Source organism: Athene cunicularia, assembly GCF_003259725.1.
Source record: "Athene cunicularia isolate RWA chromosome 5 unlocalized genomic scaffold, athCun1 chr5_part2, whole genome shotgun sequence".
Taxonomy (NCBI): Eukaryota; Metazoa; Chordata; class Aves; order Strigiformes; family Strigidae; genus Athene; species Athene cunicularia.
Window position 1 is genome coordinate 6,053,327 of NW_020799102.1, and position 27,895 is coordinate 6,081,221.

Here is a 27,895-nt window from a genome sequence, read left to right on the forward strand (position 1 = left end):
GGGGGGGGGCGCAGGTGGAAGAAGCAGCTTACTTTGTGGACTTTAGAGGTGTACTGAACAAAATGGACATTAGTTCTTGATTCAGTCGTATGATCTACCTATGCCTTTTAAATACCACTGCAAATCCCTGTGCACATGGGGATAAGAAACAAGTGATAAGTTTTTCCAAAGTTTAGAGATTGTTCGGTATAGAAATGTCCTTTAACTTAATCAGTGGTTTTTGTTCCAAGTAGTTGCTGCTTTCAGCAAGGTACAGAGATTTGTTTGCCTCATTATGGTTTTATTTTTATCTTTTTTTTAAATATGTGAAGGCCATACTCTGAAGGTAGCTGTGTAAGAAAGATAAGAGTATGACATCTGCTGTCAGTTGATACTTGCATTTTCAACTTAACAGGCTGAGCCAAATTATAACTTTCACAGCAGGATCACAGTACCGTGGCACCCAAGTAGACGAGGAAAATCTGGTTTGGGGTTTTTGTTGTTGTTTGGTTTGGGGTGTTTCTAACCACCCAAACAAAAAAAAAACCACCTTGTTCCTTACTGGTTACAGTACCGTGCCTCTTCTCAACAGTGCTTTGCAAATTCATGACAAAATGTTAATTTACTTGGTAGCATCTGTGTTTGGAGAGAGGATAGAGTTTGTAGTGCTCTAGCCAAGTAGTCACTGTAATTGCAGCATTAATATAGAAACACAATGTGTTACTCTGAGGGGAGAAATGTGATCTGCATGCCTTCTGAACCCATCTTTGTAGAAAGAGTATTTTCTCTGCAAAAATCTTTGACATCAGAATGGCAGCTTTGATGGTCTTACTACAGCACATAAAATTCTTGCACAGGCAATTTCTGTGGGTTTAACTTGGGATGAATCAGAATTGGTTTAATAAAGGTTTAATAGTTAGCTTCTGAAGACTTTATAACCCCAGTGTTTTCTGGTATGAGAAGGTCTTTATACTGTGTTTTGTCATATTGAGCATTGAGGTGGGCTAGGTTATACAAACTTTTCTTAAATTTACTGTCTTTTCTTTTTGCAGTATCTGGTGATGGAGAGTCATTGGTAAGTGCATTTCTGAAATGGCACGATTGCCACGTCTTTTTCGCTAAACTTATCTAGTGACTATTCAGATTCTTAAGTACTGTGTATTTTTATCTTTATTTTTGCTTTTGCCAAAGCTGAGCTTCATCTTGATAAAATGCAAGATTCTGTTGGCTTCTCCAGTTAATCCACTGACACTTTGCTGTTACATGTTTTGCTGATCTAATACATCTATAATGATCACTGCTGGGAAGAGGTCATTATTTTCTCTAGTCACTCAGCACTACAGCTGATACCTGATTTATTTAAAAAAAAAAAAAAGTCTGTCTCAAGCATTCTGAACAATTCTGTAGCATCTGGTGTCAGAACCAGCAAAATCTACAGGAGCCTTTTTCATAAAAGGTATTTCAGCAGACCAGCAGCCTGTATGTAGAAAGCTTTTAAAATAAATCTCAGTTCTGCAAATCTGAATTTAGACTTGCAGTATTTCTATTATTGTTACAGAGTATACTGAAAGTACATGTGACCTGAAAGTTTATGTTGATTAGTGTGATGTTTCAAACCTGTAACTTTTAAATACTTCTCTACGCTTCTCTCTAGCACATCACGTTTTTCATAGAAAAATAAAAATTGTTTTTCTTTACAGGATGAAGACTCAGAGTTTACTTTAGCAGCAGATTTTGAAATTGGACACTTTTTCCGTGAAAGGATAGTCCCTCGTGCTGTGCTTTATTTCACTGGGGAAGCTATAGAGGATGATGATAACGTATGTATTCTGTCAACGTTTTGTTTATTAATCACCATGTAGATAGAAACATCCTCCTCCTTGTCTGCTTAGACTAGTATGTTGTATTAATTACATAGAGAATAACAAAAAACCTGAAGAGATTCCTGTTAGGAGTAGGAAAGAATCATTCAACTTGCTGTGGGTTGTTAGTCTTTGCTTCTGGAAGGTCTTTAGTTTCAGTTACTGTGTTTGAAATATTACCTATTACTGCAGAAGATTTTTATGAAAATATTAGCAGAGCTAATAAAACCTTGGGTGTGTTTTTTTTCAGTTTGAAGAAGGTGAAGAAGGTGAAGAGGAGGTGAGATGCGTACTGTATCTTTTATAGATAATTAATTACCTACTACATTCCAGTTCCAGAAATAGTCTTATATGGAGCAGAAAATAGTTGTTCGTAGATGCTCTTGTGTATGATACGTCTTTCCAAGTTCAGCATTCCTGACTTAAAAAAATATGGCAGTGTTTTCTCACAAGTACCTTCTGCAAGAACATTTATCCTTTTTTTTTCTAGTATTTTGAAAACTGCTTTCTGACATGAGTCAAAAATTAAGGATGAGGGGTTTTTGAGTGCTGCATGAACCTTCAGTCATATTCTTAAATATCTGTCATTACTGCAGTAGTGGAATTCAGCAGTCAGCTTCTAGTTGTAAGTTTGAAGACCGGGCCTTGCTGAGTGTAAAGTAAAAAAGGGAGAACATGCAACTGCTCAGGATGAAGGCTTAATTTAGCCTGGAATTTCTCATATTACCAAGACCTCTGGTCCGTTTGCAGTAGTGTTGTATGAATATAAACATACTGTGAAAGGCTTTGCACAAAACCACTAAATGATACCACACTTAACTAATATCCCTTACGGATAATTATATTTTTATTTTACTGCTTTTACTGTGGTGTTCTTGCTAATTGGGTAAAGGTACATACCTCACAGTCATCAAGTTCACCATAGTAGAATACATCAGAAGTTACCAAGCTGGTAGTCTGATGTGAACTGGCAGCCTTCAGCATGCAGTCTCCTTTCTCTCTGCAAGCTGCAGTACAGACTTCTGGGCTTCGGCTGTTGAGTGATTAAATGTTTTCTTATTTTTTTTAAGCTGGATCTTCATAGGAATATACCTGTATTTTTAATCTGTGTCCAGTGCCAGATACTACTAAATGGATGTAGGCATGTGTACAACAGAGTGCGAAAATACTGCAAAATTCTGTGGCAGGAATACGTAGCCTGTTCACAGTAATCCAAATGAAGACCCTTTGGAAGGAGGTCAAAACAGAAAACAAAATTAGACATATATACTTATTACCAGAACTGTAAAATTCCAAGTAATATGTCAGGTGGAAGTTAAAAAATTGCTGAGAGACTGCAGCCTCTTATGTAGGAAGGTTGCCTTAAGCCATGCTAAATTTTTTTAATTTAGGTTTTAAATCTTTTAAAGATTTTGCTTTAAGATTTTGAAGATGCTGAATTCTTTTAAGTCAGCCCAAGTAGTTTTAATGTTGACATCTGAAACACTCTGGAATACAGTGGTAATATAATCTGTTATTTTGGTTTTTCTCCATTACAAAAAGTTGCACTTTTAACCTGTTTTAATTTCTGTTAGTTTATCTCTATTTTGTCATAGGAATTGGAGGGGGAAGAGGAGGGAGAAGAAGAAGAAGATGCAGAGAGTGATCCTAAGGTAGGGATATTTGTGTGCTTAGTCATAGCGCAGCCTATAATTGTGAGCAGTGTAACTGAGGTTATAATAGTTTATGAAGAGATTAATAAATAATTAAAAAACAAAACCCACACTAGCTTCTGACTGCAATGTTTTCTTCATCTTCAGCACTCAAATTGCTCTTAAAAGCGAAGTTAATGTTTCCATAAATTGAGAAAATGTAGGCTTCGTTTTCCAATCTGCACCAAGAAAAGATAACTTCTGAACTATGTGCCTTTTAATTCTTCATGGTATCTCTGTATAATCATGATATATTTTTTTCCGTTAGAAAGTCATATTCAAATATTCTGTGGCTGGACTTCAATTTAGAATTAGTCTGACAAATCTCAACTAGCTAGTTTATTTGTTTTCTTTTTCTTAAATTGTGCTTTCTGGTTGTCCTGATGGCTGCAGGTTAGACTCTGCATGTCTGCACTTACCTAGAAATCAAAAAAAGTTAGTCCCCAGCTTTGAATTTTAAAGTTTAAAGACCTGGTTTAAATTCAAGCCTTAAGGGTTAGTGCTCCTTCTGATAGGTGTTTTTCAGTCCTTCAGTTAATGCTTATGTTTAGTGAGGCTGGGACAGTGATGACAGACTTGGGTTCATTTAGTTCTTAAAACATCAGCTTTTTATAAAGGCACAGATACAAACGTGAAAGGCATGTGAAACTGCTTGATCTCCGGATGAATGTCTTAACAGCAGCTTAACATGTTAGTCTTCTGATGTAGAGTTTTATATGCATCACTGTATCCCTAATAAATGCTTTTTGTCCCCATGTCAAGAATTGAGCTTGGTTTTCTTCAGTGAGAAATACCATATACTAAAATTCTGTCTTGTGGAAAGATTGATCAAACAGGATTAGAGTGGCAGAAATGAGTATTCTGACTGCTGTGCAGGATCAAAATGCAGTGGTGTACCGGTAATGGGAAAAAGTTGGACAGCTGAGAAACAAACGTTAGTTCTGAGTCAAAGTATATTTGTGCGAGGTATCAAATATCCTTCTATAGGGCTTGGTATTCTGTAGAAAAAAGCTTAAGGTATCTTGGAAGGTTATGGTTGTTGCCTTCTGTATTATTTTGTACATTTCACTTTTCATTCATGCTGACAGTTCCTTTCAATTTTTTCCCATTTAGGTGTAATTTAAGTCTGTTTATCATTCATACATTTCTAGGTAAGGTGGAATTCCATTCATACCTAACTTCCAAGAGTCCCATTTGTAGCTGTGCAATGTGGTTTGTTTTCTAGGGTTTTCTGTTTCATTTCTTTTTTTTTCTTGTGTGGGAAAAGGAAATGGGGGAATGGTGACTTCAGAGTTTAGGTTTTATTAGTAAAAAATAGAAAGAAATGTTTATAGAGATAAATGCCTTTGAATCATAAAATTAAATTAGATTTGTCAGAATGATCTCTGTCTTCCTGGCACAACTTCTGCTTTGCCTTCATAGCAGTCAAACTGCATTTTATATATGCATGATAAAAGATATTGAGACTTGTCAGACTTTTTTCTGTGTTTCTGATTTGATGTTGCATCTCCTTACTGTTTCTAGTGTATTTGCAAATTATTTCTTAAATATCTCTTGTAAGTCATCAGCTTACTTAGTATGTCTTTTCCAGCATTATTCTTATTTATGCTGCCTGACAGAGGCAGTCACTCTTAAAGGCCTATTTGTTGAGCTCTCATGATTCTGAATAGGTACTGCCCTCCTGCTCATCTGTCTATTTAGAAGAGGGGGGGGGGGAGTTTCTTCTATTGTATACTGTCATCTTTCGCCTTTCATCCCATACCTCATAAAGAACAGCAGGCTCCATATGTATTTTAGGCTTGTATCATTATTTAAGAGAAGCTGCAATCTTTCTAACTCATTCCCTCTGCATATATAATGCACTTCTTTGCCTTTGTTAAACTCAAAATTGAGCTGGGGGGTTTGTTCATTTTTTGTTCATGATCTGATATACTTTGAGAAGTCAGCCACCCTGCCTCAACATACTTGCACTGTTTATTCACCTGTAGTAGTAGCACATCCATTTGTCACAACAGCTTATGTGTTGTCCTGCTGCAGTCTGTTACACGGGTGTCTTCCCTTCTTACAATTAGTTGTCAGCCTCTGGCTTCAGTTCAAGTCAACTTGGAATTCTGTTTTTTTGTCTTTTAAGACTTAACCCTGTTTTTCTATTCCTTCTTCTGTTCATCCCATTTTCTGGTCCTGTTTTTTCCTGTCCCCTGCCACTCTTTGCCTTTTAGTGTTATATTCCCTTCCCCCTTCCCCCCCCCATTTATTAGATTTCTTAGATTTAGAATAGTTTTCCCTTTCATGTACACAAAAAAAATAATTGTTCTTTGGTCTGTTCTCCTTTTCAAATCCAATTTCTTCTCTTTGATCACTTCTGTATTACCTCCTTCTTCATTGTTGTACTATATTTGCTACATAAATGTCAACACTTTCTGCTTTGTTAACTTTTTCCTCCTCCTTTCCTCTCACTCCTGTCAGTTTTGAGTACATTTGAGTTGTTCAGTTCAAACCAGGTCATTATCATCTCTTACACAAAGCACTTACATGTAAGTTGTGGCTTTGGAAGACTGAGCAGTCAGATGGTTGGAAGTAGCTTCAGAAGATGCTACAAAACCAAATTATGTAGCTTGTTTTGTCCAGTGTATTTTTATATGTGCTTGCATGACAAGGTAGTAGAGAATGCTGTTTTGAATTATGAACTAAAAAGCCGCTGCAGGGAGAGACTGCATGTTCTTCAAGGTGCTTAGTCTATAAGTAACTATGTCACTAAGTAACAGTGACATAAGGGCCTGTTAGCAGCAAAGTCATTTTCAGAACCTCTGAAGCATTCTGTGTAGTTGGGGAGGAGGCAGTTCAGACCACTTGCTTAGCTCCAATTAGCTCTGAATTTAAATCCCATGTATATATTTGATATCCTTGCTTTTTCTCATCTGAGAACATAAATTAGAAAATGAACAAAGATAAGGTTTAGCTTTAGGACTGCTAACTGTACTATTTCATAGTAAGACATTCAAAATACTGAAGGGATTTCTTCCTTCTCTGCTGGAAAGGACATCAGCTTTAGTGCCTACTGCCTGCATTGATCCCACTGTTGGCGGTACGGCTACTTTAGTGGATGAGAAGCTTCCCAAAAAGTGATTTGTAAAAGTAAGGTGGTAAAGATTCAATCGCTCTTTGAATCACCTAGGAATGTGTCCTGCCAAATCTGTTTAAACACTGATGATGAATAGAAATTCAGTGTCTCCTTCAGCAGTAACTTTATGTGAAAAAGATCTGGTTTGAAAGGATTAAATTGCTAAGATAAATGGCATGGGTAGTTTGGGCTTATGCCCCCATTCTCGAGGACACCCAGTTAATTGGATGAGTAGATGCAGTAAGGTGTGTGTATGAAAGTCCCAAAAGCAGTATTACTTCGGACCTCCTTTTCTTCTCCATTTTAGCCCCTATGATCCTGCAAATTTTAGGTGAAATTCCCTCCCTAAATTTGATGTGTCCCCTCTGTATCCATGAGCAGCTGATGCAGTTTAGCTGATCTAATTGCTGATGTCTTGAGCAAGTGGTCTGTGTGTGAGCTAATGAGCTCAAGTTTCTTGCATTGTTCTGGGTAATCAAATGTCATTAAAAAAATGTTTATGTCCATTGTAGCAAGAGTGTTGTTTGGTTTGTTTTTTTTAAATTCTGAGAAAGTGATGCAATAAATAAGAGGCAGTGGCAAAAAAAGCTTTATATTGATGCTTAGTAAAAGAGGAAAAAATAGCTGGGAGTCTCACTTACTTAGCTTATATGTCTCCATTGTAACAGTGTCTCAAACTGGAATCAAAGGCCCAGAGTAGTTTAAACTTCTTGCACAGAATAAGTAAATATTATTAAATATTTTAGAGAGATGTACAAAATTTTTTTTTAATTGCCACTTTTCATATGATTTTAAGTCATTGCTCATGACTACTATAGAGAATCTCTTTACGACAAGAACTCTTGTCTCTAGTGCTGGTAATGAACTTCAGTACATGTTTGCTGCTAAATTTCTTATTTTAAAAGATGCAGTTCCTCCTCATCTTTGCCTGTTAAAGTCTCTCTGGTCTTTATGGTCTGCCCAGTGCACTTCACTGCCTTTCTAAGATATCTTAGGAAGTTAATCTAGGGAAATACAGCATGAATGGAAATCTTGGTAGAATGGGGAGATAAATAGTGCAGGGTCTGTCTGAGGCAAATAAATGGACTGGTAGTGGCTGGCTGACCAGGTATCACCAACAGTCAGGGCACTGCGGGAAGAGCAGGCTCAAGCCTTGTCTGAGGGAGTATGGATGTAGTATCTCAATCACACTCACAGCTGGAGGTCTGGTCCCTGATCTTACAGGAGCCATTAGAGGCCAAAGATAAGTTTCAGCATGCGTGTGCCTGATGGGGCAGCTGTAACTTGAAGAAAATTATAGTCATATCTGTGCTGTTGTCACCTTGGGATTAGACCGTGAGATGCTTTGTATGAGGCTGACGCTGAAGGCAGTAGAGCTCGCATGCTGGCTTCCTCAACAAGAGCAGTGCTGTACTATTGAAATGGTGGAAGAAAATGGATTATGTTGGAATCTACATCTGAGATACTGCCTTGTTGCTTATGGCCTGCTTAAACGTATGTATGGTCAAGGTCAATATGCCTTCAGCTGTAAGCTAAAAATTGCATAAACTAGCAGTATTTCTCTCAGAATTCTCTAACAACTGACTTGTATCCAAGATCCTGTTAAACCCTTAAACTGTACTTTCTTTTGTTTGCTAACAGTAATCAACACTGAAAGGTCCTTAAGAAGGAACTTTGTAATCTCTGTAACTCAGTTTTTACAGCATAAAGATTTATATGCAATAATATGATTTAAATATTTACAGAAATAAAGATAAGTATAAAGAAAGGATAATAAAGTTTATTAGAAAATATAACAAGGGTATTGTTCGATCATTAAAATTTGGCTGAAATGGTTGCGGTGGTCAGCCTAAATGTGTCTGGTATGAGTACAACAGGTGAATAGGAAGAAAGGAGCAAGATGGAAAGATTTTAAAGTACTTTCTAAATAATGGGTTTCTCACTTGATAATGGCTCTTACCCAGAGTGCATGGGCAAGGGGGATTGATGCTGTACAGAACAACTCTGTGGCCACATTCAAATATAAAGCAGTTATAAGAAAAATAGATACTATTGGAAAGCTTTTTTGATAAAAAATGTTGCTGGTTTTTGGCACCTCTAATAGGTGAAAAGGAATAGCATACAACACATTAGCAGTGGCAGCCAGATTTTCTTTGTTTTGAGAATGTTAAGTTTGTGTTCTGTATAAATGTACTCCTCTCTTCAAGAAAGAATTCATGCTGTATTTAGTCCCAGATCAGTGAAAATGAATTCACACCAGTGTTATTTTGAACCCCAGGCAGATGAGAGAGTACGAAGTTGAAGTTAGCCAGATGTGCTGGGGGAGGAAAAATGCAGAGAACAACTCTAAAAGTTCTTATGTGTATCTGTGCAGAAGAGACAGCATATGGCTTTAATTCAGACTTCCAGTGGGAGTGATAATGACCACTATAACCCTAAAGCGGTTTAGGTGGGGAAGAGGAAAAATAGTCTGGGTTTAGTGCAGATTATAAAGGGCAAAATTTATGATAAGGAATCTTAGTTGCAGCTGTTCTTCCTCGCTACAGGCAACATGCTTAAGTGGTTTTACGTCTTGGTTACTGGATCTATAATGAAACACCTAAAGTTCTTTAGGATACTCACTAAGAAACATTGTATTTTGCAGTCAGTAACAGAAGTTTTGTCATGTTTTATACCTCTATTTTTCTTTAATAAGATTCAGCAGATTTCTCTGCCTGCTATTTGTTTATAATAAAACTATTAATAATGATAAAGGGAGAAGCAAACAGGAAATACACTGGGTGAATTCTCCTGTTTAAGAATCCTGTTTTACAACAAAAAAGCAAAAAATACAGTGTAAAACTTGAAGTTCTTAGCTGTTTGAGTACTTGTTCTCCTTCCCAAATACACTTCCTTTTGCCAAAGGGGAAGTTGTTTTACAACCTAATGAAGTTGTTTCTACTTTTACATATTCAGAGTAACATGCGGACTTCTTGCTTGGTGTTAAACTGTTGAATAGTTACCTGCTGGTGATGCAGAACCTACAAAAAAATCAACACATTAATTACATTTTTATCACCTTAGCAGAAAGGGCAAGGCTTCTAAGGAAGAACTCAAACGTGCTGCAGAATAAGCAGCCTACCTTCCCTGCCTTCTTCTCTCCTTAGTGAGGAGGTGGCAGTTTATTGTTAAACTGTTTAATAGGAACTGAAAGTCAGATTGAGGGGGAGTAGCATAGTTTGCTTTTTTTTTTTTTTAACCTTGGCCTACTGGATGGAGTGTAAAGAACACAAATATAGATTAAAAATATGGGGTGCCAAGCAGCTGGGGGCAAGGGGAGACCCAAGAATATGGTGACTGCTGTTCAGACCTGTATTATGTAGCTGGAGTTTACATGTAGCTATTTTGTGTGTGTTAATGAAATCTCTAGCTAATTCAGAACTGCATAGCCAATTTCTTTTATTTGTTGAAGTATTTTCTTGTATGCCATTTTGATTTTTAACTGTGGTGTTTTTTTCTTTTCCTTTTATACAGAAAGATTCCAGCCAACCTGCTGAGTGCAAACAACAGTAATAAGGAAATACCACTTGGAAGTGATATTTGAACAACTTGTAACAAATACTTGGATACCTGGCCTGCAGTTCAGGATATTCCATCGCTGCAGCACAATCTTATTAACAATGCTTAAAATTAATTTGTTTTAAAATGCATGATTTTCACTAACTTTTCTTTATTGCTTAACATGTACAGTGGCAACTTCAATGCATTTGGGAAATATGAGGTTTAAATAAAGCACACTCTACAGCCGTTGGTACACTGTAGCTATGTCAGTAGGCCTTTAGAGCCTTTTGCCCTATGCATAGGGGAATAGTCCAGACTACCAAGTGAGGATTATCCATTTTCTTGTTAAACATTGAAAATTGTGGAATAGCAATGTTCTAAGAAGCTAAAGTAAATGGATTACATGTATGGTAGCTGAAACAGATAGAGCAATATGACTTTTTTGCTAGTTCCCTCCCCCTTTTTTAATGTTTCTTGCAACCTACAAATTGAACTAGTGCTTGAGCAGCTTTAAATGTCATATTTATTATCTCAGTAAAACCAATTGAATTGAAGTAATTTTACTTCATTGAAAGGAGTGTCATATTTGAGACTTAGTTGTTCATCTTACTATTTATTTATTCATGTTTGTAAGTACTTTGACAGAACTAGTGCTTTTTAATAGTTTTTAATATACTTGAAAATCTTTCTTCCTCTTTTGCATACACTATGGGTACTTGTAAAACGAATCATTTGAATTGGTCTCAATGTAGTAGTCTAGACGGAAGAAACGAACTTGCATCAAAATGACAACTCTTCTGGATGAAGATCAAAATGCAAAGGCCAAACTGTTGCTGTTGATGGAAGTGGGTTGCAGCCAAAGAACCAGAAAATTTCCAGTAGTCTTATTGCTTAGTGTCCAGCATGGAAGGACCTTTCACTATGAACACGGAAACTTATCAAAATTCGGTTCAATAAATCTGAAGTTTTGGTGTCTTACTTGCAACACTGAAATTACTCCATTCCACAATTTGTTTTATTTAAAGCACTGAAGTCTTCAGAACTACCTTTTGTTGTTGTGGGGCACTTCAGGTACACGTTTCTAGTTTCAGCATCCATTGCCAACCTCTGGCAGCAGTTGAATAGCAGCTGTATCAACACTGTGACCAGGCATGTAGAGTGCTCCAGCCTTACCTTACACATTTGTAACTTAATACAGTGTTTTCAATTTGTACAGAATAGATAGAATATTCTATTAAAGTTGTGAAACATGATTGTTGGTGCCCGTCTGGTCCATAATGCTTCCTAGGTTAAATGAATGTCCCTTTGACTTTCGGCAGTGAAGGGTGAGGTGTTTAACAAGGGCCGTGCCAGCTGTTGGGCCTCGCACAGCTCTTGTCTCAGTGTCCTGTGAGTTTTCTTTGTTGTCAAAAGCCAAAGAAAAGCCCTTGTAAATATTGCATTATGGCATTCTTTGATGTAAACCAGAACAAACCTCGATTTGCAAGTAAACAGTCTGGAATGTTTTGGGGGAATTTGGGTTTTTTAGGAGGTAGTGTCATTATTAAAGATTCCACATCTATGCAGTTTGGTTGTGGACTAAATGAGGTGCTGGAGGGAGGGGGGAGGCATAATCTTGTTTATGACATGTTAAGGTATCCCCACATCACTACCTTGTAGTCAGAAAACATGTAGAGATAATGCTCAGGTGACATACTGTAGTGTGAAAGCAGGAATGGGGATAGCTTCTGGACTTTTAGTTTAAAAAAATATTTTTTTTTAATTTAGTTTTTGTAACTAGTTGTTATAGTGTAGTACAGCAGGCCCAGGGATCGGGGTAAGGGCACGTCAGACAAGGGGTGGAATAATGACGTGTGCAAACTGGCTCATAACGGTGCCAGACACATCGACTAGAGATACTTGACCAACTTTTTTTTTCCTTCTATATCAAAAGAAATGGAATGATAGTTCCCTCATCCTAAAGAAGTACTTTCTCCTACATGGTTAAACAGGAGTGCTGCTGCCTGGAGATAAACATCTGCAAATTAGCACACCGAAGTAATTTATGTGCATGAAATCCTGAAAGGCTAACTTTAATTTTGAGAAAACGGGAAATTCCAGAACATGTGGAGCAAATGTGCCAGCATTCAGGGAGCGCAAATGAGATGGGTGGGTGGCAAAGTTGCCTGGCGAGATGTTCGTCCTCAGGAAGGGGATGGGAAAGCTGAGCTGGGATTTGTTAAAGCAGAGTTAATGCCAGTCGACTCAGAAAACAGATCTTGTCAAAACCCAGCTGTGCTCTTGCCATTACAGATCTAGCTGGTGGCAAAGATGAGCATTTCATAGACATGTTTTCAGATGGATACTTATAGACTTTTTCTACAGGAAAAGTAATTAACAGGTACTTGAATGCCTCAGCTCTGTTCTTTAGCAGAGAAGAGTATGGGTTGGTTGTCAGAATGTCACAGCCAGACAAATCCAGGCTGGATGGTAAAATACAGGGAGCGTGGGTGTGCAAAAAAGGAGATGAGTGATTAACTGTTGGAAAATAAAATTTTAAATCAATATAGGTGTTTTCTGAGGATTGTGCCTTAAGCCAAGTTAGGGGCTCTATGGACTACTAGGGCAGGAAGTTTTAAAAATGGTGAGGTGATACCAAAAAAAGTGAGTCTACATGCATACATGCCTGATTACCATCACAGCAACCTGATAAAAGAAACTGAAGTTTAGTCTGTGGGAACACGCTCTTTTGATGCAGTCTTCATGTCGGTAGCTTCTCATTTGAGGGGGGAAAAAAAAAAAGCTCCATTTCTGGGTCTGAAAGTTGAAGCAGCTGGAAGCGCTCCAAGCGAGATTAATTTGGCGTGTCGCCTGCTCAGGCTGCAGCATGATTAATAGCTTCTCAGCGCCTCTGTTGTCTAGGAAGAAAGCCTTAGAGGTACTACCCTGCTGCCCTATCTGATACGGAAACAAATGGCAAGTATTCTGCTTCCCGCTGAAAATCAGGGACGGGCTGTGGTTTCTCAGGAGTCTTTTGCACAGTGTTAGGATACCTTCCTGGGAGCTTGGTCTTCGGCATAACTGAGAGCTTTCGGTCCAATTTCTGTACGTTCAGTTATCTGGGGTTTGCTATCTGGTTAGGATTTGTGGTAGCTGGAAAAATTAAAATGGTCTCTGTGTGTTTCCACTCTCCTTATTAAACAGGCTTTTCCTGTTTTAAAATAAAGGAGACTTGTAATAAATTCATCCTCAGTTAAATGTTGCCTTGACGGCAGTTCCTCAAGCAAATAAGGTCTTGCCGAGGAAGCCAGCTCAGCACGGTGCAGTCTGAGGAGGCCCACGCCGGAGAGGAGCGCGTCAGAAGAGGTCAGATGAGTTACGGCACGAGGAAATCGCTTGCTCCTCGCGAGCTTGGCGATTCAGGAGGTGAGTTTAAGATGTGAGACATGCCCCGGCTGCCTGACGTTACACCGAGGTGGCACATAACCTTATGAACTTGCACGTGAAATCTTGCACCTTCTTCTGGAGCATCTTGGCTTGAACCCTTTTGGAAACATTTACAGCTCAGCCAGAAAATGAAAGAAACATCCTTTCCAGTTGAGCCTATAAGGGCAAGTAGTGGATTATGCAGCTAAGTGGGAGACTTGCTTCTGTCGCTGGAGCATGTGTTATGTCCCCCAAAGCCTTGCCATCGCTAAACTTCACCTGTTCAGTGGCTTTTTGTGTCTGCTTGTGGATTTTGGAAAAACATGAAGTTTACTTTGGGCTCCTTGATAGCCTGTAGTAAATGGCAATGTATATATAAAAAAAAAATAAATAAATGCTGCATTCATGCTTTATCCTCTGCCTCTTCCCACAGATAAATATCTGTATTATTTTCCAAATACAGTCTGGGAGGTATTGATTTTGTGTCAACACACTATCTGTTCAGGACTCCTCTCCGGAAGCTGAAGTCCTCACATTTTTTACCTCTGTTGCCCAACTTTTTCACTATAATCAGTGTGCAAACTGCTCTGTAGCTGTGACCTGTGCATGGAAGAACCTTCATCCTCCCTTTCCCAAACAATTTATAGTCATCACACTAATAGCAGGCGGAACTGTTTTTTCCCATGTGCTCACATTGCTGTCCTAAATATCTCCAGCCTCTTGCAGGCCAGGGTCAGGAAGCCCAATAAATGCTGTAAATCACTCCAGTTTGACAAGCACTAAAAAAAGAGAAAGAATCCAAGCCTGTGTGCTGTTAACGAAGCATCATGTGAATGAAGGCTGAGCTGTTTGCCAAGTGCCAGCTTTTGTTTATAGACCGGCTTTCCTCTCTGCTTGTTCACCTCACCATTACACAAGCAAAAACGCACGCTCCACCCAGCAGTGTGCTCACCTCTTGCACAAGCCGCCTTAACCTCTAGTTTTTACCGTGGGAATCCGGACACCTCCTGGGGATGCCAAACCAGGTTAATACAACCCAGCGAGCGTGTGCGCCAAATGCCAGCGCTGCTCCGCGCAGCTTCCTGGCTTGTACAAACCTTCAGGGTAACAGTCCCGTGCTGAAAAAAAAAAAAAAGCCCTCCTAGCACATTCTCCTTTCCCAAAGGAGGTGTCGTCAGAGATGCAGTGGCCTCTCTCTGACTCGCCCCTGCCTTGCTGCTTGCCCCCAGCATCTCCAAATTAAACATAACCCAGTTTAAGAAAAGGGCTGAAGAGAAGACAAATTAGGGAAAGGGATTCACTCATGCAACATGACACAAAGGGGAAACAGAATAAGATATATAAAATAATAATTTGTCCTTGCTTGCAGCAGAAACCAAACAGCATAGGATGATATTGGAAAAGAAGGTCCATTGGTCTGTCACTGATGCAAATCTTTGCACTGTGCAAATATTCCTTGTGAGCTGTTAAACCGATCTTTTTGCAAAGCAAATTAACTCTTCTGGTTGTTGAGTTCATCCACCTTGTAGAGGTAAAGGAAGAACTTGCCTCAGTGGTTTAGCATTAATGCCCACTTGACCAACAGTGGTAAGGTGACACCTAGGAGGGGTTTGTTTTTTTTTTTTTCCTTTTTTAATATTATTTTTTATTTCACCCAGTTGTCTAGTCTTCCTTCCTCCTTTTCATGCTCCTAATTTAAGGTACATTTCAAACTCTTCGATTTGCCTGGATGGAAGGAGCACACGAGAAGGAGGGTTGGGTACAAAATCAGTATCAGAGATACTACCAAAGCAAACTCCTGAAGTTGGTGGTGGAATATAACTTGTTAGGGGAGTTAAAGCACTTGCTGTAAAGGTCACGTAAAACTCCTGAACACAAGTGAATAGTTCAAGGCATTCTGATGCAGAGAAAAACCAATTAAGATATAACTGCTGCTGACATTCCCCTAAGCCGTTTCATCTCTTACCGCTTCAAAAAAGCAGGGAAAAACAAATTACGTACCTTCAATCTGAGATTTATATAGGATGAATTGTTGCTTAGCCTATGAAAAGATCAAAAAGGAGATCTTTAAAGACAGATCACCTACAAAGAACGCTGGACTGTTATTATCCCAAAAAAAAAAAAAAAAAAAGGTTAATAAGCACAGTTCAGGTCAAAACATAGGCAAGTGCGCTGTGTGCAACAAAGCGTTCACAAGGGCTGCTTGCTCAGGCATTTCAAAGCTGGGCAGCAAGAGGGTAAATCACTGAGCTGGCATCTCACGCAGCAACACCGCAGCATTGTACGTGTATCCCCCTCTACACCTGTAGACTTGGTAGAACTTCTTTGGGTGGAAACTCCTGTGGTCACAGACATGGCTTGGCTTGTGTTGGCTGGAGCCCTCCCTCCCACAGCCCCCAGTTTCATTTTGTGCCTTCTGGGGACCAGGGGTTACACAGTCCCTTTCCCCCAGCTGAAAAGACTGCAAATACCCTGTTTCATTCGGGACTGAACCTGCCCATGTGGGTGCTCCTGGCCCCAGCAAAGAGCCACTGGCAGGTCTGAAGCATCCCTGAGAGATGGAGACCAAAAGACGGAGCTGCAGTAGCCACCCCAGTGAGCCCCTGGCACAGGGGACTCCTCGGCTGGGCATGGGGACTGCTGCCCCCCCCCGCCTTGTTCTCCGTCCCTCATCCCCTCAGCATCCCTCCTCTGCACTTGGCTCTGTTTGTGGGTGCAGGGCAGGAGGAGGAGGATGAGGAGGAAGAGGAGGTGGCCTGGCCTCCCTTTCCCACCAAGGCGTGCAGCAGCCTCTCCCAGCACCCGGCCCAACCAGTATGCAGGGTTTACTGGGTGCGAGGAACCCGCCAGCGCCGTTTCACCCAGGGTCTGATTTCAAAGCCAGCCCTGATGAAGACATTGGATGAAGGCAAAGCAAACAGACACCATAATTGCAGTGTGTGCTTTCTCATCTCCGTGGCAAGTTGCAAAATGTGCCGCCTCCTCCCTTGTCAGCCGGGCTTTAATTGGTTTTAATGAAGAGGCAATTACATGATTTCAATTTTTAATTAAAGGGGGTGGTGGTGCAGGGGAGGGGGGGCCCAGCCCCCTTTGAGCATGCCAGTGGCACCACAGGAGATCTCTGGACATGGTGTACAGTAGGGTTTGGGGGGGCTTGCCTGACGTCCCCCTGGACTGGCAGGGCTTAGTGGGGGGCTCTGGGGTGACTGGTGGGAGCAGATTGAAGCCGGCTGCCTCCCAGCCACGCTGCCGGCACTTTCGGATCCTGCCCCGGCACCCCCAGGCAAGATGCAATCAGCTTTTTTGGTGTCAGAGCCAGCACATCAAAGGGGCAGCAAACAGCTTTAAAAAACCCCAAACCCAGAAAGCCCTCCAAAGCCAAACCAAGCCCTCCCCACACATGGCACCAGCCAGAAACATCTCCTGGATAAAGTACTGGGTGGTTGTTGGCAGGGGAGGAGCTGCTGGGGCAAGATGGGTGTCTGAAACATAACACAGAGCCACAATTAAGAGCTCAAAAAAGAATTGTTTTATTTTGTTTTATTTTATTTTATTTTTTATTTTTAATGTTATTTTATTTTATATTTCTAATTAATGCCATGCAGTATGCAGCTGTCCTCTGATAGAAACACCCTCCTCATGACCCCACATGCGAGTACCAAGGTGGGACTAACCCACCCAGCCCACACGTGCGCTTTTCCTGTAGCCACCACCTTGTCCATCTGTCCCAACACGTGACCAGGGAGGGAAAACCAGAGGCACATAGTAGAAATCTCCCTTGGGAAACAGTGATAATTGTAGGGGCTGAACTGCCGGCTTAGTCCCACAATGCCTCTATGTTTTATTGCTCTTTCTGGCAGGCAGGAGGCCAGAGCTTTGGCCTTGTCTTGGTCCCATGTGCTGAGATGTCCTTGCTCCTTGTGTTTCAATGAAACGTAATCGCTTTACAACTTCCTCCTGCCAGAGATAAAAAATTATTAAGAAAAAAGCCCCGCGGCTTTGCGGCTGCACCACGCCCCCAGTGTTTCCTTCACCCTTGGCTGATGCTGCTGGGCTTGCCCTTGGCTTGCAGAGGCAGGTGGCCCCAGGACCACTGGGCTACTGGCTGGGCTGCCTGTGGCCCGGCTGGGTGCCCAGCGCATCGCTGCCCCGCAGAGTGCTGGCCTCGGGCAGGCAGGGAGCCAGGGCGGCCTCCCGGCCGCTGCCACTCAAGGGAGTGTGGCTCCAGGGAGGAGAAGGGGAAAAAAAAGTGAAAAAAAAGGGGAAAGAAGGCAAGGTCCAAGGTCTTTCTGTGCAATGAGTGAATCACCTGCTCGGCAAATATAGCTGGGGCTGGATGGCAGGCTGCTGCGTGGGCAGGCTGAGTCACGCCGCCGCTGCCGACCGGCTGCCCCAGCCCTGCACCAGATGGAAGAACGAGGTTGCCTTTAACCAAAGAGAAGTGAAACCTGCTTTTTTAAATGCCCAGGTGGGAGCGACATGCGAGAGCTGGGACGGGTCCATCAGCCAGCGCAGAGCCAGCAGCCTCCTCCCTTTGAAGGCTGGGGCTCCAGGCACCCGGCCAGCACCTAACAAACACAAACCCCCTCCTGCCTTCCTGCTCCCATTGTCCCAGGGTCCCAGATGCTCGACAAAAGTGCATTGGCCTTGCCATCCACAGCAATCACTGATCACAGCCTGGCTTTGTGGGGAGGACCTTTTTGTAGTGACCCACAACCTGTTGATCTCCCAGAGAAATGCAGCCTGTTCCCACGGGGACAGCTGTGTCTCCACTCCAGTGCCCACCTTTCTCATGAGGTTAAGGCCCTTTTCCCTCTTCTCCCCTCATTGCTGTTGGATGAGAAATCACTTGCAGTTCAAGATGACTTGCAGCAACTGCATGTGGTGGATGAAAATAAAACCACCCTCCTGCATTTCAGGCTGGGGAACAGGGTGCTGTGTGTCAGAAGTGCTGAGCAGTCATCCTTCCCTTGGTGCAACCCTCTTCATCCTCATCCTCATCCTCATCCTCATTCTCATCCTCATCCATGCACTGGCCACCTGTGGCCAGCATGCTAGTGTAGCCAAGGGTAGGCAACGGGGTCCCAGGCTCCTGCCTTGGCACCTCCTGTGCACAGTGCTGGTCTCTGTGCATATGCATCATGTGCATGTACAGCAAAAAAGAGCCTTCAGGAGAAGACATGGCTGTAAGAAACCCTGGGTGAAATACAAAATCTCCCCACGCTGCCTGTGGTGGTGACAGTGCAGGGTGGTGACTCGCCAGGTACACACTGCACCTGGAGGTGTTTCTCTTCCATGGCAACACAACACCCCACATCTCCTGCAGGGCCGTGGTGCTCCTGAACATCCCACCCCGACGTGGGGACCTCCCTTCCCTCTGCTGGAGAACACCCCAAGTCCCCAGCGCCACGTAGCTGGGCGGTGTGTCTGGGGGTCTCCATTCCTGGACTGGGGGCAGTGGGGGGATGAGCCTTTCGGGGGTTGGGAAAGATGTGATGACTTCAGCCACCCAAGACCTTGGTCAGCTGGTGATGGCCTGTAGCATGAATAAGAGAGGATTTTTATTTTCAGTTCAGTTTATTTTCATAACTGTGCTAACACAGTCGCCATTCAGTTCTGAGCAAGGGTGAAGCACACTGTCCCACGACACTACCGTTATAGCCTCGCTTTGTGCCATGAGAGGAGCAGCAGAGCAGTGAGCGAGGCACCACAGGGCGATAAGCAATTGTGGCTAAAGGGGATTTCTGGGTGCAGGTGTGGTTGTGCTCCTCCTGCCTCTGGTCAACACTTAGGAGCTTTCCCATGGAGGAGACAACCAGCCCTTGACATGCAAGTGAAGCAGGAGCAGCTGTGACTCACTAAAGATAAAGGTCAAGCTCCTTCTCTTATCAACCAGGGAGAGGCCGGGCTGCAGGCTGGGCACGCTGCAAAGAAATGTGCTCAGAGGGCAGCCGGAGCCAAAAATCCCAGCGCTGAGGAGACCTCCGCCCAGGGGACGCCAGGGGCAACCGCCAGATTTTCTTATTCCGTTGCCCGTTTCCCAGCAGCGTCCAATGATGATGATGGTTTCTGGTGGTGCTGGGAGCCAAGCGGCGCCAATGGGGCGGTTAAAGGAGCCGTGGGTGGTGAAGCACCCGCATGGCTCCCCGCAGGGTGCTTGGCTGTTGTCACACATTGCTGGAGTGGCTGGAGATAAGTCCCGTCGGGAAGGGAAGGGAATGAGTGATCCTGGGAACGGCCGGGCAAACAACGGGCGCTGCCACATCTGTTCTCTGTGGCCAGAGGAGGAGAAGGAAGAAAGGAGATGGACTCACTGAAATCAAACATTTCTCCTCCTGCTCTCACATAGCTTCACACTTTGGGGTCTCATAAGAAAAGCTAAGGATGGCGAGATGCCTGTGCAAGCCTGAAGGGGCTTTTAGAAAGACGTTGGCAATGCAACAGGTCTGGCAGTGTCTGTGTTGGAAACTCCAGCCTTGTTTGCCACTATTTTGGCCAAATGCATGATTTCCTATTTCTGTTCATTGGTTTCTTTTTTGCAAAGCGTGCACTCACAGACGTGCATCTCCCTTCTGGAGCAGCCCTGCCTGTGGCTCCACCAGCCGAGTGTAGCCCACCACAGCTTTTGCTGCAGCCCCACATGGGGGCTTCTGGCCAAGGCTTTCCAATTATGGGAAATGTGTCCGGCTCTGTGACTTTGACTCCTTCCAGTAAGGCTGGAAGAATGACTTAGTCACCCTGGCCGCCTGCCAAAGCATTTAACTCATTTTTCTCCGTTTGGACATTATTTCCTGTCTCTGAAGGCCGGCTGGCCAGCAAGACTCAATACTTGAAATGTCCAATAGTCAATAAATAGATTGAGGAAACCAAGGAATTTAAAGCATTTTATCCCTGCTTTAGCATCTCCTCTGGTTACAACACCTCCAGAAAAGTTCAGATAAACCCATCCCAGGGTCATACAAGTCAGTGCTACCTGGTTTTGCTCACAGAAGGGACCCCTAAAGGACACCAGCAGTGTGGGGTTAATAGCTAAGCTTTTATGACACTTGGCCCAGCGAGAACTCAGTGATTACACCACAGTAAGGGGGTTTCTGTGTTCTAAGCTGTGACACAGCATTAGGAGAGTTCCTGTGTTTTCTGCTTATTGAAAATAACTTTTTCCCCTACAGCTGTACCAGCCACTGGGCTGGAGCCCCACGGAGCTGATGGAGGGCACACGGAGATGAAAAGTGTGGGCACCAGACTCCTGAGGATAACCCTGGGAAAGGGGGACAAAGCTGCCTCCAGTAACTCAGCGGGATGCCCTTGGCTGGGCAATACCTCTCTGCCCCCTCATGTGTGTGCCATGGCTGCTTCCCCGCCCCCCTCCGCTCATTGCACAGGGACTTTAACCTGGGCACCGGCTGCCCTGGTTCTAGGGAAATTAATTTTTGGCTTGTCCCCAGGGAGCAGAGCCGGGCCAAGGTTACATGCCAAGCGTCCCCATTTCCTCTCTTTAACTGCCTCCCTGCTTTATCACAAACTTTCTCACTTCATCTTTTTTTCCACTCGTAAAGGCTGCAGTCACTGGTGCCTCCAGCAGCACTGGCACAGGCTGCTCCTGGGCCACCAGGCCACTGCTGGACCACTGGGCCACCAGGCTCATGCCTATCTCCAAAAGTGCCAGCTTTTGCAACCTATTTCTCCCTGCCACCAAAAAAAATTCAAATCCTCAGCTTTTTATGACTTCGGACTTCCCTTTCCCACCTCCTGGTTCAGCCGGGCTGCATGGGGACCATCGGGGGAGACCCACGGCATCGCTGTTGCTCCCTGCTTGCCCCAGCCCCAGCCCTCAGCCCCACTTACAGCGGGACGCCTGGGCTCAGCCCCAGGACCCAAGGCTGGGACATGCCCTCAGCTACTTATTACAAATATTTGCCGAGGTGGGGCCGGGTGTTCGAACATGAAACAAGCTGAGTAACCAACAGGAAAAATGAAAGTCTGGCTTTTACTTGTTAGCCCCACCAGCGAATATTAACTTGGGCACTGTGGAGCAAGCGGGCTATCCCTGCTGTATGACCCAAATGGCAAAGGACAGTTACAAATTGAGTGGTACCTGGAGTCTATACACAACAAATTCTATGGCTCAAGGCTGCTGAACTCAGCCCATACCCTTTTATTTGGTGGTTGGATTGGGGAAATAAATCATCAGCAGGTTAGATGTGGGAAAGTCAATCAAAACTGGAAAATTACACATTGTTGATTCCGCTTCTTCTTTTTATCCCATAGTTTGTTCTCTCCCATAGTTTTTGGATTTCATTGAAGCACCTGAATCTGATACATGGAGAGTATTTTTGGTTTTTTAACCCACTGTAACAGACACCCATTTCTCTCCAGCCTTCCCAGGCACTGCCAGCAAGGCAATGTGGCATCCTCAGCTCTCACTGGCTGCAGCAGCAGAGAGCTGGCCGTGGGTGTGGGTTTAGGGGGGAGCAGCAGGGTAATGGTAGCAGGTAAAGGCCACAGCGGCAGGAACACTGGCAAGGAGTCAGAAAGCCTTGGGAGAGGACAGCTGGTGCCAAAACCTCCTTCCATTCACACCTGCCACAATGCAGTGTCCTGGCTTCAGAAAGAAAATTTGGCAGCCAAAGGTCAATGTGAAACGCAATATCCATGTTACTGCCTGTCCTGCTGTGCATGTTGGCAGCCCAGGAGGGAAAGGATGCTCTTCCCCCTCCAGGTCCTCCCCACAGCCCAGCTCTGGCCATTGCTGGGAATGATGCACTGGAGGGTTTTATTTGTGATGGCTCACCAGCCTGCCTGGAGACAGGAAACATCCCAATCTGGACAGTACCATGACCTCATCTTCCCCCCGAAATCCCTCAAGTTTGCTGATGTTGCGGTTAGGCAGTCCTGCAACGCCTTTCAGTGTTTACTCTTAAAGTTTACATGCTGTTAGTTAAAAAAAAAAAAAGAAGAAGAAGAAGAGGCGAAAAGCAGAAAGCGAGGCCAAGAGGATGTGCCAAGCAGGGAGCTCAGTCACCTGCCAGCAGGACAGCTGGGCCGGGGTGCTGGGACACGGGCTACGTTGATGCCCAACACCGCAGACCAGCAATGTGCTCAGATGTGACACAGGACATCCCGCTTGTCAGCACTGGACCTGCCGGAGTCTCCACACATGGATAAAAATGGGAAAAAGATGGTTAAAAGCACATTACTGATCTCTGCCAATTTTGAAAGGGCAGGTTATCCTGAGCATTGACCTTCAGTTCTACTCGTGGTGTCCGTATGTTACTACAAGGCCTGACCCTTCATAATCTCAGGTAAATGTTACTGCTGTAACACACCAGCGTAAGAAAAGGCTGACTGGTAGCAGACAGGCAACGTCAGGCTGAATGGTAATCACCCGGGACTTCAGCGCAAAGAGCACATCAGCGTCAGTCGAGCCAGTGTCTCAGACATTTATTACTGCTGCTTCAAAATAAAGATATCCCAAATATTTATACCAACAGACTTGGTCTGGGAAATTGGACACTTCAGAGGGGATTGTCCCGTCATTTTAAAACTGTGAGCTGTAGCCTAAACCATCTCTTGAGCTCATTAGACATGAAAAAATTTTGACGTTGTTCAAAGGGGCCAGTAAATAACTGCACAGTTCAGGGCAGCTCTTAGCAAGCTGCTGGTCTTCCCATGCTCTGGGCAGCAGCCTTTACTGAAGGGGAAGGACTGAGTCGCCACGTGTCCCATGGCATCCTCTCTCTTCCCCACTGACATAGGTCTCAAGGTATTTGTAGATCCCCCCATGATGCTCAGCAAACCAGTTTGTGAAGACAAACATGAGAACAGGCTATATCCATGTCTGCCAGCATTTAGGTGGCAGTCCTGGACCAAACCCAGCCTGTGGGGTCAACACCCTCCTTGCCCACGTGAGGATGTATCTGGGCACCTCTGATGCAGTGAGGAGCCAAGCCGTGCCCAGCTACACACAGACCTTGCAGCAACTTTCCACCTGTTGTAATCCTGCCATACTGGGCTTGAAATTGGACTGAGAGGACCAAAGGTACTGGGTGGGCAACCAGAGCAGGTACATGACCAACAGCTGAAAAGACCAGATAACACAAGCCTCTTTTTTCCTTTTTTTTTTGGTAGCCAAACTGAACACCTACACAATGTTCAAGAGTGGTGAACATGCTACACACAAGGCTGCTGGGAAGAGACAGAGTAAAACAGCCCTCCCCAAGTTTTAATCCCAGTATTGAAGTGCCTGGAGTCCTCCTAAGCAGTTTTGAGTTGGCACATGCCCACACTTATTTGGTTGTCTCCTTCAGAGCACAGCCAAGGACTGGCTTACTGGAAATTACATCTTTTTTCCCCAGCCCCTCACGCCTGCTCCATGACTGTCTGCAGCAGTTTACAACATGTAATGGTAACATACTGAGTCAGTGGGATGAGACATTTCAAGCTGCTTAGGGAAAAAAGAGTCTTAGTCAGATAAATATTAGTAAATTGAGCAAGCAGGGTTACGTGATATTGCTGATTAATGCATGGCTTGCGTACAGTATGAAAAAAATTCTCACAGATTGAGCAAAGATGCTTCTACTGCTGCCCTTGTTTAAATTAACTCAAAAGCTCCAGCCTTGCTGTGGTTCGTTTGCTGTAATCATTAAACAACCAACCTTTGTGGCCTTCACCTCCCTGGCTGAGACCTTTCTAAAGTGAACTGCCCCTAAAAGAAGAGCTTCTTCACCTGATCTTGACCATCTTGGGGTGAAGTACCTGAGCTCCCTCTGTGCTCATGGAAAGACCTGAACACCCCCAAAGTGAGATTGAGCCCCCTCACAGGGTGTCTCTCTCTTGGGCAGCTGCCCCTGATGGGGGTCCATGTCCCTCCAGGAGGTTTTGTCTGCAGAGGGACTGGCACCCACCACCTGACCTGTGGGGTTTGGGGGGACCCAATGGCACCAGTTTGTCCCAGGACATTTCTGAAGGAGGAGAATAATAAGGAACTATAACCCAAAACTTCCCAGAGATATTCTAGAATAGTCTGATTAAAAAAACAGATAAATTTTAAGGAGTATGAAAATGTGAAAAAATGGAAAAAAAATGTGAAAAGCATGAAAAAAACACTGCTCCTCACAACCTTTCCACAATAGCAAGCCACACCCTTCATTTATGTCTGTTTAGGGTTTTTCTGAGTATGAGTTTCCTAGGAGACGCGGGGGTCACTATACTGAGCTCTAGCTATATGTGCCTGTGGATACAGCTATGCCCAAATATAAATTTGAAGGGCAACAATTTACAGTGCACAAGCATATGTTTCTCTGTTAGTGATTGACTTCAGCTGGCAGAATTACAATGTTAACCCTGTAAACCAGCTTTTTTCCTACAGATGTAAAGTTTAAATCATTATCATGAAAGAAGTTATATGGCCTTGAGTCTCTACTTTGTCTGGTGCTGACATGTAATGCTACTGAAATTAGAGACTCTTCTTTAAGGACAGACCCCTCGGAGAGGAGATGCATGTCTCTGGGATTACAGAGTGACAACTAGAGTAAAAACGCGATGGCAGCAGGAACATTGATACTGTTGATAGCTGCAGCATGAGCTCCCACATCTCCTGGGAGGGAGATGAGATGTCGGGGCCAGCAAAAGACCTCGGCAGACTAAATGCATTGCTAAACCCCACAGGAAAGCTAGCAGGTCCCACCAATGGGCACGTGGGGAGAGCGGCAGAGGAGGTAAATTGCCAAGCCCCCTTGTTTTTACATTTGTCCTTGGTGTGAGCCCTACCCATCCTCAGCCTTGACCTCAGACCATGGGCTTTTCCTGGCAGCGCCTGCGTGGCTGCTGTGCTGTTACCATGACTCAGGTAGCTAAGGCAACCCGATGTTGCCAGCAGCAGGGTATGTGATGCCTCAGACTGAAACGATGATCAAATCCCTTCTCTGGAGCAGGCACTCACTTAAGCGACACATGCCGTGGCAGAGCCAGCGACCCAGCCTGCAGAAGCTGGTGTCACCAGCCCATCCACCGAGGCTGCGTGTGGCCAGCCCATCCCACACCCATCAATATCCCTATACACAACACACACAAGCATCCTCCTACAGTGCCCCAGTGCTATTCCCTTCTCCTGGGAGAGGGCTGAAGCTGCACTTTCCTCCCAAATTGCCATGTAGGCTTTTAAAAAATGCCCTTACTAGAATAAAACTTGCTTTGGGGTGAAGCAGGGGGTGCTACCAGAGCAGAGGTGCTTCCCTGTGGGAAGAGGGAGATGACCACATGGGACAAGGCTCCAGTGAATGAATGTCAGTGCATTTCCCATCAGCTGCCCCTTGGTTGATGCTCCTCACTGTGTTATTTCCCCCCCCTTTCTAAGAAGAGAAACAAATTCCTAAATTTTCAGATTTCTTCAGATTTCTTGTATCTGAGGGGTAACAAAGGGCTGGTGCTTGATGACCTTTTTTAATGGCAGCCACAGTAGCTGTATTTGGGAGCTCACACACTTCTGAGGCACAGGCATGGTGACACAGTGGATTGCAAGAAAAAAAAAATCTTCTCTCTTGCTGGTAACACAACTAAACCCAAACTAAAGGCAGGGACAGGTTTCTCCCAGCCACTAGCCCCAGCTCAGACAAAGACAGCACCAGTCACCTGAATTTCAATCACTCAGAGCTCCTAATAGCTAAAGCTGGATCATGGCCCTTAATTATCAAAGCCACCCACTACCTACATGTACTTAAGCCGCCCTGTGACACTTGTCCCAAGCCTTGGTGCCAGGGAACGGTGCAGGCCTGCATCACATCTCTTACCCCTCTCCCCAAACACACTGGAGATGGAAGTTAGCACCCTGCTCTCAGCTCCTCACCTTGGTTATTAACCCTTATTAATTAAAAATTAAGGCAATATACATGTTTTTTCTTTTTCCAAGAAAATTTAGTGCTATATACTTGTAACAGCTACCATGGCATGCACTATGGTTAGGGCTGTGCTGCTTACTTGTGAGCAATTGCCACATTTCCCAGGTCAGATTGCTCTGAGCTCCTTGAAGCTCCCTGTTCTTTCATGAGATGTGTTCCCATAGGAGATGATTTGACTTTGCTGCCCACTCTGGCTTCAGTTGAGGTCACCTTTGCTTTCTGTCTCAGTGAAGGTAAATAGGCTTAAAACCTACTTTATGGAATTTCTGCATGGCCACAATGCCAGAGACCTAAAATTATGGTATTTTAATGCACTGGACTCCCCTTTTATGTGGTTACCCACTTAACAACCCTTGCATGTTTCTATGCAAAAAGAGTGGAGCCTTCCTACAATGGACCTACACTGGAAACTAGGGTGTCAGTTCTTCAAGACCCTACCTTTTTCTACACTGTAAGCAATTTTTTCACTTTTTTGCATAATAATCTTTTATTTTTCTAGCAGTTTCCTAATTTGGCCAGTGCTAAGACAAGTTGACTGTGATGACAGATGGGGGAGGATTTGAATTTTTCAAAATGATGGATAAATGCATAACAAAAATCATTCAGATGAAAGCAGAAGTGGAAAGACAGAGACCAAAGCGGGCTGCTGACCCCGCATCCACAGATGCGAGTTTCATTTAAAAGTGAGTTAGGGTTTTTTTTTACTGGACCTTTTGAAGCAAGGTGTGCACAAACATGCCAAGTCCTGCAGCCTTTCCACACCGGGAGCCTTCCTCCAGATGTTCCTTGTATGCTCCTGACTTGCTGCCTTGTTTTTTTGCTCTTTTTGAAGTGGAGTCCCATTTCCTGTGCACAAAGACCATTCCCTGTTGTATTTTGGAACCCAATTAAAAATATCATAATGATTTTGCTTAAGATTCAGCTCTGCTCCTGGCTGACTTCAGCTCCCTTATTCTTATGGGGCCTTTTGGGCAGGAACTCATTTTACAGAGCAGACCAGCATTTTGTCCAGAAAATGTAGATGTGCAGCTTAATTGTAAGGCAGTCCGGGCTGTTCTCCTCATTGAAATGAATTGTGCTAAAAAGTGACATACAGTGTCAGCTTCCTTCCCATGCCAGGACACAGCTACATGTAGGGCCTGTGCCGCTCGCCCACCCCACGAGCAGCGATGGCTGGCGTGGTCTTCCCAGAGCGGTCCCCAGCCCACCCTGAGAAGCTCAGCCAGACCATTCCCAACTCATTCATCAACTCTGAGAGCATCACACAGACCCCACCTTTGTTCTGGCCCTCCCCACAGATGTTCACACTGCCATGAATTATCAAAGTGGGGCCGTCTACTCCAGCCGATGAGTGATTTGCAGCGGAAACGGGTTTGGCTGTAGCTCTGATTTGTTCCTAGG

At 43.9% G+C, this 27,895-nt stretch overlaps 1 protein-coding gene across 9 annotated transcripts in view; it reads left to right on the forward strand.

Annotated features, from left to right (window-relative positions):
- The window catches only part of NAP1L4 (nucleosome assembly protein 1 like 4), a 34,580-nt gene extending 23,134 nt beyond the window's left edge, over positions 1–11,446 (forward strand). For 6 of the 9 annotated variants that reach the window (XM_026850664.1, XM_026850666.1, XM_026850670.1 and 3 more), the window contains 5 exons: positions 1,032–1,054; positions 1,680–1,799; positions 2,092–2,121; positions 3,437–3,493; positions 10,167–11,446. In XM_026850664.1, the coding sequence (XP_026706465.1) occupies positions 1,032–1,054; positions 1,680–1,799; positions 2,092–2,121; positions 3,437–3,493; positions 10,167–10,205 (269 nt within the window). In that variant the 3' untranslated portion in view covers positions 10,206–11,446. Of the gene's footprint in view, positions 1–1,031; positions 1,055–1,679; positions 1,800–2,091; positions 2,122–3,415; positions 3,494–4,645; positions 4,684–10,166 lie in introns of all 9 variants that reach the window. The other 3 variants (XR_003398623.1, XM_026850665.1, XR_003398624.1) reach the window with 3 other exon arrangements.
- The last annotated feature ends 16,449 nt before the right edge of the window (positions 11,447–27,895 follow it).